The sequence below is a fragment of the Mobula hypostoma genome, chromosome 7, assembly GCF_963921235.1.
Source record: "Mobula hypostoma chromosome 7, sMobHyp1.1, whole genome shotgun sequence".
Lineage (NCBI taxonomy): Eukaryota > Metazoa > Chordata > Chondrichthyes > Myliobatiformes > Myliobatidae > Mobula > Mobula hypostoma.
The window spans coordinates 19,395,230-19,407,984 of record NC_086103.1 but is presented as its reverse complement, the minus strand read 5'-3'; the positions used below and the strand labels follow the sequence as shown (position 1 = coordinate 19,407,984).

Genomic DNA, 12,755 nt, shown 5'->3' with positions numbered 1-12,755 from the left:
CTCCAGATATGGTGTCATAAATATTATTTATTTATTTATTGACATACAGCGCAGATTAGACCCTTCTAGTCTTATGAGCCACACTGGCTAGAAATTCCCCAATTTAACCCTATACTAATCAAAGGACATTTTACAACGGCCAAATAAACAACCAACCTGTAGGTCTTTGGACCGTGGGAGGAAAACCCTCGTAGTCATAGGGAAATCCAGTTGATGCTCTGGCATTTAAACTCAGTTAATATTCTGTTTTAAAGTGGGGGCACAGTAGCAATGTGTGGTGAGGCTGTGTCAGAGCACCAGCAACCCCAGATGGATTCTCAAGTTCTCCCTCTGGCTGTGAGAGTTTTCAGCATCACAAAGGTACACAGGTTGTTAGACAGATTGGCTTCTGAAACCACCATAGGTGTCTAAGGGGTGTGGAGACACATCAGAGTTCCTGTGCAGATGAGGTGTGGGGGGTGGGGGGAACAGGGAGGAGAGAAGAATGCAAAAAACCTAAGGTTTTGGGGTGACCTGATAGAAACATATAAAATGACGAGCACACAGATGGTCATAGTTTTTTTTACCAGGATAGATGTTACAAATACTGATGGCATACAGGGTAGCATAGCGGTTAGTACAACATTATTACAGCTCAAGGCATCAGAGTCGGAGTTCAATTCTGGCACTGAGTGTAAGGAGTTTATACCTTCTCCTCACGACCACATGGGTTTCCTCTGAGTGCAATAGTTTCTTCCCACAGTCCAAAGATGAATTGGTTGGTATGCTTATTGATCATTGCCCTGTGATTAACCTAGGGTTAAACAGGTGGGGTGCTGGCTTGTTAATATAAAGTTCAACCTGAGCTGGGGGAAAGTTCATAGACACAGGGAGGAATACACCTGGAATCTGCTGATGGAGATTTGGTAGCAGAAGATAAGGTCACATTGTTGAAGAGGCAATCCGACAGACACACGAAAGGCAGGGTATAGAGGGATATAGACCATTTACAGAAAATCTGAATTTCCCTGAATTTCTATAATTCAGTATTGTTTGCATTCCACTGTCTGAGCAAAGGAGTCAGTGGGTAAGATCATCAGAACTCAAGACATAGGAGCAGAAATAGGCCCTGTGGACATTATAGTCTGCACTGCCATTCAATATTAGCTGATTTATGACACCTCTCAACCCCATTCTCCTGCTTCCTGCTCGTCATCTTTGAAGTTCTTTCCAACAAGAAACTATCGACCTTTGCTTTAAATGTACCCAATGGGTTGGCCTCCACAGACATTTGTGGCAATGAAATCCTCAGATTCACCATCTGACAAAAGAAATTCTTCTTCGTCATTGTTCTAAATGGATGTCCTTCTATTCTGAGGTTCTGTCTTCTGGTTCTAGACTCCCCAACATTGGAAACATCCACTCCATATTCACTCTGTCTCAACCTTTCAATACTCGGTAGATCTTGATGAGATTAGCTCTCATTCTTTGAAACTCCAAGTATAGAAACAGAGACATCAAATATTTCTCATAGAATAACCTTTTCATTCTGGGATCATTCTTGTGAGCTTTCCCTGGACCTTCTCCAATGCTAGCACATCCTCTCTTAGATATGGGTCCCAAAACTATTCACAACAGTTGTCGCAGTCCTGACTTGTGGAATGAAGTTGGCAAATCTGGATTGTGAAAATACTGGTAAAGCAACTGTATTACTTCTTGAAGGATTGTGCTATATGTGGATATCTTTATGTTGATATTTGTGTTGAATCTTCCAGAGAAGAATACACTTTGAAAGTGATCAATATTATTATGAACAGGAATCTGGTACTTCCAATCATCATGATCTTGTCACAGTTGCTGTATCCATCAAGATCAGATAAAAATAGTTAAACACAAAGTAATAAATAATTAAAAATAATTATCTATTGAAATGTCCGACCATGAATATTTGTCATTATTTTATTGCAGACTGTTTTCACAGTCACGTCTGCTACTGAATGTCTGACAGATCTACTTGGGCATTAAATGTGATGCAGAATGTCAACTTTGTCCTTTACAGTGAGATCACTTCCGGACAGTTGGATCACCACAATTGCTCTATACCTGTTTGTTAAACTGGCCGTTGGTCTTGGACTCTTCTACAGTTTGACGAGGGAAAACACAGTAAGATTTTTAAAAAATTTTGCTAAGAATGCTGCAAGAAAATGTATCTCGGGTAGTATATGATGACATAATGTGTACATACTTAGTTCATAAATTTACTTTGAACCTTAAACTTTTTCTGTCATTACTCATGCCTCCCACCAGGCTACAGGAAACAGCCACAATAGCTGTCTTATTGGCCCTCCTGGCCTGTTCCACCCTTCAAAACAATCATGACTGATCATCCACTTCAGTACCTCGCTTCGGTCTTCTCCCATTTTTCCTTCAGCACTAAACAAAATGTCCACTGCTTCCTTGAATATATTTACTGACATGGCTTTTGTACATTCTGTGGCTGAGAATCCATCAACCCTTTGTTGAAAATGTATCTTCAGTCTGAACTCCCTACACTGGACCACTGTGTTGCAAGCAGTCCATACAGTTGTAAGATCTGTGTTCCAGTGCGGAAGGTGACTAAACAGGTAAGGATATCAGGAACAAGGGAAAATCTGCTGATGCTGGAAATCCAAGCAACACACACAAAGAGCTGGAAGAAATCAGCAAGCCAGGCAGCATCTACAGAAAAGAGTAAACAGTTGATGTTTTGGGCCGAGACACTGTGACATCAGTTTCTGAGCTCAAAGTGAGATCATACTTCAGGAGTGTGAACCTATGAAAAACATTTGGCCTAGACAGTGTACCTAGCCCAGAACTGAAGACCTGTGCTAATCAACTGGCTGAAATGTTTACTGATAGCTTCAACTACACCACAAAATGGCTCCAGTGAACAACACGAACAACGGCAACATCCTACATACAGATGCAAAACTACTTTGCTTACATCTCTTACTTCTTTCAAATGTGATTGTCCTATCAAATCAAAATCAAATGAAGTCAAGTTTAATCATCATTCAACCATACATAGACACAGCTGAACAAGACAGCATTCCTCTGGGGCCAAAGAGCAAAACATTCAAAATAGTAAGCGAACATTCAAAAATAGCGAGTAATGTACAAAAGAACAAACAAAGAAACATTTTCACTTGGAAAAAAAACAAGACCCTGAGAGACAATTTCTGGCAATGGATGATACAGTCTCCAAGCAGCATGCAGATGCACACAATCCAGCCTGTCATTTCACCGATCAAACACCGGGTGACAGCCCCAACAGGAGAGGCCTAATAATCTGCAATTTGAAGGAGTGTCTTTGGGCCATTCGAACGATCCAGCGCTACTCTTTCTTCAAGGGAGTTTCATGATGTTTGGAGTGGAGTCTACAGCTTAGAAGCCTGGAAGTCTGGAGATGGGGCACAAGCCCATGATAAACTCCATTGGTTTTCTCTGACGCCTTGAGGGTGCAAGCCCATGATCGATTCCTATGCCCAAATGCAGACATCAGAATCCTCTTCATTGACTGCAGCTCTGCATTCATCACTGACATTCCCTCAAAAGATATCACTTAGCTACAATATATAGGTCTCAATAGATTCTTGTGCAATTGAATTCTCAATTTTCTCACTTGCCAAACTCAATCAGTTCAGATTAGCAACAACATCTCCTCCGCAATTACCATCAGCACAGATGCACCACAAATCTGTGTGCTTTGCCCGCTGCCACAATCACTTTAAGTTAATGATTGTGTGGCTAATGATTACTTTAAGTTTGCTGATGATATCTCTGTTGATGTCTTCATATCTCACTATCAACTAAAGAACCCAGACAGTTAGATTGGCACCTTCCTGGCTCATCGCCATGGCCAAAAGCGAGGTAGGGGAGGGGGAATACAGGCCAGGCTGAAATGCAAAGGGATGAGGCCCCCTCTGCCCAGTAGCTTGTTGGCAAATGTGCAGTCACTGGAGAACAAAACTGAGGATCTCAGGGCAAGTCTGCTGCATCAGAGGGAACTGAATATTTGCTCAGTTGTATGCTTTATCGAAATGTGTCTTTCTCCGGACGCACCAGATGCAGCAGTCAGATAACAAGGGTTCACAATTCACAGAATGGACCAAAATGCTGACTTGCAGAAGGCCAAAGGAGGAGGCGTGTGTTTTCTGTCAAACTCGTGCTCTCCTGATTGGAACACAATGGTCAAATGCTGTCCATTCTATTTACCTTGGAAGTTCCACTGTGTAATCCCGACTGAAGTTCATATACCATCAATAGTTGACTGCAATCAAGTGTTCAAGACACTGCATGATGTCATCTGCAAATATGAAGCAACCCAACCCGACTTCAACAAGGCTTGTTTGAAGAAAGCCCTGCCAGATTAACAGCAGCACATAACTTGTAGCATCAGAAGTCCCAACATACTAGACCACTGCTATACTAAGACAATGAATGTCTATTGTTCTTCAAAAAGACAAAATCCGGTCAAGATGGTGCCAGCGTATTATGCTTCCTCATTCAATGTCTTTCAGATAGTCCATGAAACTGTTTATTTCACCTCTTTTACATTTGCTTTTGATCTTAAATGTGTTATGGAACTGTTAGAGCCTTTGATTTATAGTTTAGAGATCGAATGAGTGATCTAGCACTTTGCTGTCTCCAAGAAGATAACAGGAAGCGAACATGAGCCTTGGGGTGAAGAAACGTAGAGATGGGGCATGGGCCCATGGTCAACTACATTTCACCGATTAAAGTATTGAGGAAGATTGAAATATTGAGATGACTGCAGAAGGCGAGCGAAGATTCAATGTCGACTATCTGTCCTTGGGATGGAACTCTCTTTTGAATAACTTCTGTGGTTTTATTTTCTTTTCATGACTATCTGGAGAAGATGAATCTCCCAGTTGTATCGCAAACAGACTTTGATATTAAATGAACTTTTGTTCCTTGCCCAGGCAGCATTTTGGAAAATCAGATCACTCGACTGTCCTTCTGCCACCAGCATACAGGCAGTGGCTGAACAGTGAAGCTCCAGAGATTTGGACAACAAAGAGCTGGTTGCGGAAGCAGAGGAGCAGTTACAAGATTGCTTTAATTCAGTGGAGTGAGCTGTGTTCAAGCAATCATTAGAGGTCTGAATGAATACATCACGGTTGTAATGGAATTTACTGAAATAGCTGCAGATGAGTAGGTCTCCACTTAATTATTCAGAGTCTTCCAAGCTCAGAAGCCCTGGATGAACCTTCTACAAAGGGCCAGATCAGAGGTATTCAAGTCTGGAGACCAAGAAAGCTACAAGAGGTGCAGGTATGCTCTCTGGAAGTCCATTTCATGAACCAAATTGAAATTTGCGACTAAACGTAAACCAACGAGGGATGCTCGACAGATGTGGCAGGGCTTGAACACTATCACCTCTTATAAAGTTAAGTCCGGTGACATGGGAGTCACCAGGACTTTGCTTCCAAATGAGCTCAATGCTGCCATGCTTGCTTTAACTGTTAGAACCAGTTACTTACTTTACTTTATACTTTATTGTCACCAAACATGAGGAAACCATCTTGAACTTCAACATACTCTGATGATCCAGTGATCTCCGTCTCTGAAATTGAAGTACGGGCATCCTTCAGGAGGATGAATCCACGAAAGCATCCGAAGCGGATGAGGTATCTGGCCACAAATAAAATTCCTGTGCTGATCAGCTGTCTGGTGGGTTCACTGAGATCTTTAATTTCTGGCTTCAGTAGCGTCTGGTACTGACCTGCTTCAAGCAGGCGTCAATTATACCTGTGCCAGGAAGAGTGTGGTGATCAGCCTCAATGACTATTACCCAGTTGCACTTACGTCCTGACTGGTGAAGAGTTTTGAGAAGTTGGTGATGAAACATATCAGCGCCTGCCTGACAGGCAACTTGCATCCACTCCATTTTGCCGACCGGAGCAAGAGGTCCACAGTAGATGCCATCTCATGGGTTCTTCACTCAATCCTAGAACAGCTGGACAGCAAAGATGCATTCATCAGGATTCTCGTCATCGACTGCAGCGCAGCAATTGAATAACCATCATCGACTCAGTACAAGTGCTCCACAGGGGTGTGTGCTAAGCTCCCTGCTCTACTGGCTGTACATTTCTGAATGTGTGGCTAAGCACAGCTCCAATGCCATATTCAAGTCTGCTGTTGTCACCACTGTCGTGGGCTGAAACAAAGGTGATGATGAATCGGCATATAGGAGGTGGATTGTAAATCTTCCTGAGTGGTGGCACAACACCCCCTAATTAAATGGCTGTAAGACCAAGTTACTGATTATAGACTTCAAGAGAGTGGTTCATGAGCCAGCCCTCTTCAGAGGATCAGAGCTGGAGATGGTTAGCAGCTTTGAATTCCTCAGTGTTACTATTTCAGAGGACATGTCCTGGGCCAAGCACGTAAGTGCAATTGTGAAGAAAGTATGGCAGTATCTCTCTCTTGAATAGTTTGCAGATATTCGGCATGTCACCTAAAACTTTGACAATCTTCTATAGATGTGTATTTGAGAGTATATTGACTAGCGGCACCACAGCCTGGTATGGAATCACCAGTGTCTTTGAATAGAAAATCCTCCAAAAGGCAGTGGGTTCGGACCAGTCCATCAAAAGGAAAACACATCTACATGAAACGCTGTTGTAGGAACGCAAACTTTGAATCCTTGAATATTTGAATGTCAGACATTTTCCAATAAAGCATATCTGCTTCTCGGAAGTTAGTAATGTTGACACGGACAGAACCTGTCAGGGGGCAGATGTGTGCTGAATCACACAGTACGATTTACTGAAGACATGAATGTACATTATATCAGTTAAAGAATAAAATATCTATTCCAGCAGATCATGCTTCAGGGATGTAACAGAAGAGAAAAGGTCAGAGGCCACAGAAGGAGAGCATTTGTTCCATCAGTGTTAGACTCATCAGTACAAGGAGGTATAATCAAATGAGATTTTCACAATGATTTCTCTCGGGAAATAGGGTTGGTTTACAGTGTTAAATGGGTCCTTTCCTTACAGTCTTTAATGGTTGGCAATATTGGATTAATGTTGCGCCAGTGATGTTTGGATCATGTGGAGATCTGTTCCTTATTCTGTAAATTCACACATCTCTTTAACTTAATTATGTCAATCATTTCCAGTGCGTATTTTATGTTTCTTGTCTGATTCATCACAGAGACAATTCAGATAAAATGAGAGGAAGAGCAACAGATGATTCACAGGAAGATGCCACATTCAGGCCTCTATATCTGATACTGATCTGGATCCTCAAATGAACATTGCAGCCCCCGGGAGTCTATTCGGCCCATCATGTCCATTCCCCAGAGAGATCTGCTGGTTCTGGAATCCAGATTGATTCAGCCTGGAAGTTTTGGAACTTGACTTCTGCTGTTGCTCTCAATTTATTTCACGTGGCAAGAAAAGTTTATTCCCCGAAGATGATATTGAAAGGCAATTTTCACCTCAGAATTGGTAAACTGTATTTGGCAAGAATATTCTTTGCAGGCATCTGCAGACTCTTGAAAATATCAATGTAATCATCTCAAACGCAGTCAATCCAGACAACACAGCATCATTAAGACAATATTTGTTGCACTCCCTTCACAGTGAGAACGTTATAAAGAGATGAAAGTTGCATACAAAACTCTAGACAGGGTTACACCAACCACGGTACAGCTGCAGCAAAGCATTTTTGCTGGTATATTGTATTCCCCTTGCAATCAATGCCAACAATATACTGTTTGCCTTGCTAATTGCTCACTGCCCCTGGATATTTGCTTTCTGCAACTGATGTACAAAGGCACCAAGATCTAGTTGCAACTTCCATTTACCTAATCAATTATCACCCACATTATATTTCTTTTGGCTTTTACAACCATAACTCAGTAATTGGGCAGTACACGCTTATTGAGCCAATAGGGCCATTTACTGTGCCCCACATCTTAATAAAAAAAACAGATCATATATGTTTCTTCAAAGTAGACAATATGAACAATGTCATAGTTACTGGGACTATCTGTCATGAACAGCTCTAATCTGAAAGCCTTGAGAAGTTTTATAAAGAGACAAGATAGTAGTTTGTGATTTAGACTCACATGATCTTACAACAAGGACACTCACCACATCCATTCTGACCACCCAGCACTCATTTCCTATCAGAGGGCAGGTGCTGGCACACCAAACAACAATGCATCTATCACTCAACCAATGATCAGAGGTCTCCGAACATAGACTCGGTTCTCTGTAGCCTCATTAATGTGTCATCCTGAATCTAGGAAGAGCTACCATTGTACTTGCCTGAAATATTTTAAAATAAAGCTTACAAGAACCTAACATAATTGAAAATTCCTGGTTTGAATTTTCTTTCACGTATGAAACACTGATGACAGAAGGTAGTGGTACGCACATGAGTAGGATGTGAGAGTCAAGCAGTCTGTTCAAGAGTGTGGCCTCCAGAATGTATCAGTGAGACCTGACGATGATTGAGAGACCACCTCAGGGTAGGAAACAACTCCTCCTCTGTAACCGCTACAGGGTCAAGGAAGTTTATGCCACTTAGCCTCACTTCTGTAGACATCGTATCTGTCTCCCGAGTATATACAGATACAAAGAATTCATTTAAGATCACCCCCATATCTTTTGGCTCCACACATGGATGACCAATCTGGATTTCCAGAGGACTAATTTATGTCCCCGTTTGAATGTGCAATGTATAAATTATAGTAATTTGTAATAAACAGTAAGATATGCAACAGAAGAGTCAATATAGTTTAGAAACATGATTGTGTCAGCATGAATTAATCAGTCTGATGGCCTGCTGGAACAACCTAATTATATTCTCCACCCTGTTTGGTGGAGCACTGCTGTGACATTCTCTCTGGCGAGAAACAACACCCCTCCTCCTTTAATCCCTCCAGCTTTGTCATGTCTCAGACAATGGAGCTGCCAATCCTGCCCCTCCTGCAACTAATCGAAGATTACAATGTCATAATAACCGGTGCTGATCCATGCCATGAGCTCATCCACCTTTCCTACGATACTTTCTGCATTGAAATATATGCAACTCAGGACATGAGTGAATTAACATATCCTAACGATTTAGGGTATTTTAGACCTCGTTATTTGGTTTTATTATGACGATTTGGGGAGTAGAATGTCCCGAGCCTACTTATTAGGGTTCATTTCAAAGAAAGCTGTAATGTCCCTACTTTAAATTTGCACTGGTCCAACAGCCTCGACAAGGTGACCCAGCCAGGGTTGATCAGGCCAGCCTGTGCCCTTCCCTTGGACCAGGTTATGAAAGGCATATCACTTTAGGTTTATGTTATTTTAGAGCTCATTATTTGCTTTTATTTTGACCATTTGGGGAGTAGAATGTTTGAGCCCCAGTTGTTAGGCTTCATCTCAAAGTAAGATGCATCGTCCCAATTTTACACTTACACTGACATTGTTTTGCATGTACGTGTGTTGGGTTCCCATGTGTTAAAATGACAGGATTTACTGGAGATTCAGTTTCACTCCACCCTGACACTTCAAATTTAATGGAGACTTGTTTTCTTCAGCCGCCATTAGGCCTTAACTTTCCCGCCTTTTACGTTGCAGTTCATCTTGTTAACTACAATTTTGCCCTATCAACAGCCTCTCCTCACTACACATTGCCTCTGTTTGTCAACCTACTTCCTCATCTTCAGCACTATTATACTTCCATTGAAATATACGCAGTTCAGGACAGTGGTCACAGCATGCTCAACATTTTGATTCCTAACTTTGACTGAGGTCAACATCTACCTCTACAACGTCTCCCCTAGCTGTTCTGACACTCTGGTTCCCATTCCCCTGCAACTTCAGTTTAAACCCCACAAATAATCACACAAAGACAGACTTAATAGATAGGTGAATTGCAAAGAAAACAGATTATCAGTTCAGAAACAAAGAAAAAGCTTATTTACACAGGACATTGAAACTGAATTTGATGTGCCAAAGTGTCACCAACTCTAGCACACAATTATCAACAAGCACAGACATAATGAACTTTTGGTCAAATATCTGGTGAAACAGGGTGACTCACAATCAAGAAACAAGCTGGATTCGAGAGTGAAAAGAACACACTCACACAACTGAAGAAATGCAAATAGCTGTAGTTACAATGAATATGTTGAATGTGGTTATAAAAAATACCCACACCAGGAAAAGTACTGGCAGTGATAATATTCATAGGTATTGGTTTAAAAAATTTACTTTCCTTTGTCCGTACCTGTTACTGCATTTCAACCATTTTTTCAAAAAGTCCTGAAAATGTGCCAGAATTTTTGACAGAAGGTAAAACATATCTCTCGTCTAAAGCAGAAATCACAAATGATCGATTAAGGAATTGCCTTGTTACTTGTTTCCAAACTATATATATAATTGTAACGTCATGTGTTTTACAACTCGTCACCACTCACTTAGATAACAACAGTATATACCTACAGAAGAGCAGAAAGGATATTGTAAAGGCATGAGAGCATTTAAAAACAAACTGGTAATAGACTCTGTAATTCTAAATAAAGCCCGGCAGAAAAGCAGAAGTCTTTCATGTTGATATATTGACGACCAAAAAGCAGTGGCTTTCTGTTCCACACTTCTAGTGAATAGAATCAGAATCAGAATCCTTTATTATCGCCAAGTATGTGGACACATACAGGGAATTTGATGTCGGTTTCCCTGACCTCTCGCTGTACAGAATCAAAAAGTAAACAAAACATTAGTGCAAATAATCGTGAACTATATACAATGAGGTATACCTGTGTATGTACAGGTGGACTTGGTTTGTAATAGACTAAAATTCAAGTGTTCATAAGACTGATGGCATATGGAAAGAAACTGTTCTTGTACCTATTTGTCCTGGCATACAATGATCCAAAGCACCTACGAGAAAGTAGGAGTTGGAACAGGTGATGTCCAGGGTGTGATGGGTCTACAATGATGCTGCTTGCTCACTTCCTGATTCTAAATGCATATAAGTCCCGGATCGAGGGCAGCTTCACGCCAATAATCCTTTCCGCATATTAAGAATAGTTCTTGATTTGCATAAACTTGACACAATACTTGTGAAATTCCTTCAACATCTGATGAAGCATTGGCATATTACAATCACTCTACTTACTAACAACCAGAAATAGAAGGGTTCCTTGAGTCAATACAGGACCAGGACACAAAAAAATGATCAACAATGACCAACAAATTCCAGCTGATAAATGCAGAAAATGCCAAAAGAAGCCAGACACAATCCAACACGTTGCAGGATCCTGCAGCAGTTTAACTCAATCTGTTTACTTACACAGGCACAATCAGGTGGCAAGACCACAGACAAACTCAGGAATCAAAAGGTTGAGCATGATGCAATGAGTGACCTGAGCTGCGTATATTTTGATGCAAGACGTATCGTAGGAAAGGTGAACAAGCTCAGGGAATGTATCAACACCTGGCACCATGACGTAGTAGCCGTGAGTGAATCTTGGTTGCAGGAGGGGCAGGAATTGCTGCTCAGTATTCTGGGGTTCTGTTGTTTTAGATGGGACAGAGCAGGAGTGATTAAAGGAGGAGGGGCGGCAATAATAACAGGGATAATGTCACAGCAGTGTTCTATCAGGACAGACTGAAGAACTCCACTAGTGAATTTAAAAACGTAAACACGAGGAGAAGATTTAAACTTCTTCAGCGTAGGCATCACGGAAGAGGCTTCACAGTAGTGAATTTAAAAATGTAAACATGAGGAGAAGATTTAAACTTCTTCAGTGTAGACATCACGGAAGTCCAGTCCCTATATACTTCCATCCCCCATCAGGAAGGTCTCAAAGCTCTCCGCTTCTTTTTGGATTCCAGACCTAATCCGTTCCCCTCTACCACCACTCTGCTCCGTCTAGCGGAATTAGTCCTTACTCTTAATAATTTCTCCTTTGGCTCCTCCCACTTCCTCCAAACTAAAGGTGTAGCGATGGGCACCCATATGGGTCCTAGCTATGCCTGTCTTCTTGTTGGCTTTTTGGAACAATCTATGTTCCGTACCTATTCTGGTATCTGTCCCCCACTTTTCCTTTGTTACATCGACGACTGCATTGGCACTGCTTCCTGCACGCATGCTGAGCTCGTTGACTTTATTAACTTTGCCTCCAACTTTCACCCTGCCCTCAAGTTTACCTGGTCCATCTCTGACACCTCCCTCCCCTTTCCAGTTCTTTCTGTCTCTATCTCTGGAGACAGCTTATCTACTGATGTCTACTATAAGCCTACTGACTCTCACAGCTATCTCGACTATTCCTCTTCTCACCCTGTCTCTTGCAAAAATGCCATCCTCTTCTCGCAATTCCTCCATCTCCACCGCATCTGCTCTCAGGATGAAGCTTTTCATTCCAGGACGAGGGAGATGTCCTCCTTTTTTAAAGAAAGGGGCTTCCCTTCCTCCACCATCAATTCTGCTCTCAAATGCATCTCCCCCATTTCACGCACATCTGCTCTCCACTCCATCCTCCCGTCACCCCACTAGGAATAGGGTTCCCCTGGTCCTCACCTACCACTCCACCAGCCTCCGGGTCCAACATATTATTCTCCGTAACTTCCGCCACCTCCAACGAGATCCCACCACTAAGCACATCTTTCCCTACCCCCCCCCCGCTTTCCGCAAGGATCGCTCCCTACGCGACTCCCTTGTCCATTCGTCCCCCCCATCCCTTCCCACTGATCTCCCTCCTG

General features: G+C 42.0%; 1 protein-coding gene across 1 annotated transcript in view; it reads left to right on the top strand.

Moving 5' to 3' along the window:
* LOC134348860 (uncharacterized) overlaps window positions 1-8,352 on the top strand; it is a 31,690-nt gene extending 23,338 nt beyond the window's left edge. Inside the window, exons 6-7 of the mRNA XM_063052642.1 lie at window positions 2,039-2,142; window positions 7,201-8,352. Coding sequence (XP_062908712.1) covers window positions 2,039-2,142; window positions 7,201-7,215 — 119 coding nt within the window. The 3' untranslated portion in view covers window positions 7,216-8,352. The remainder of the gene's footprint in view (window positions 1-2,038; window positions 2,143-7,200) is intronic.
* The last annotated feature ends 4,403 nt before the right edge of the window (window positions 8,353-12,755 follow it).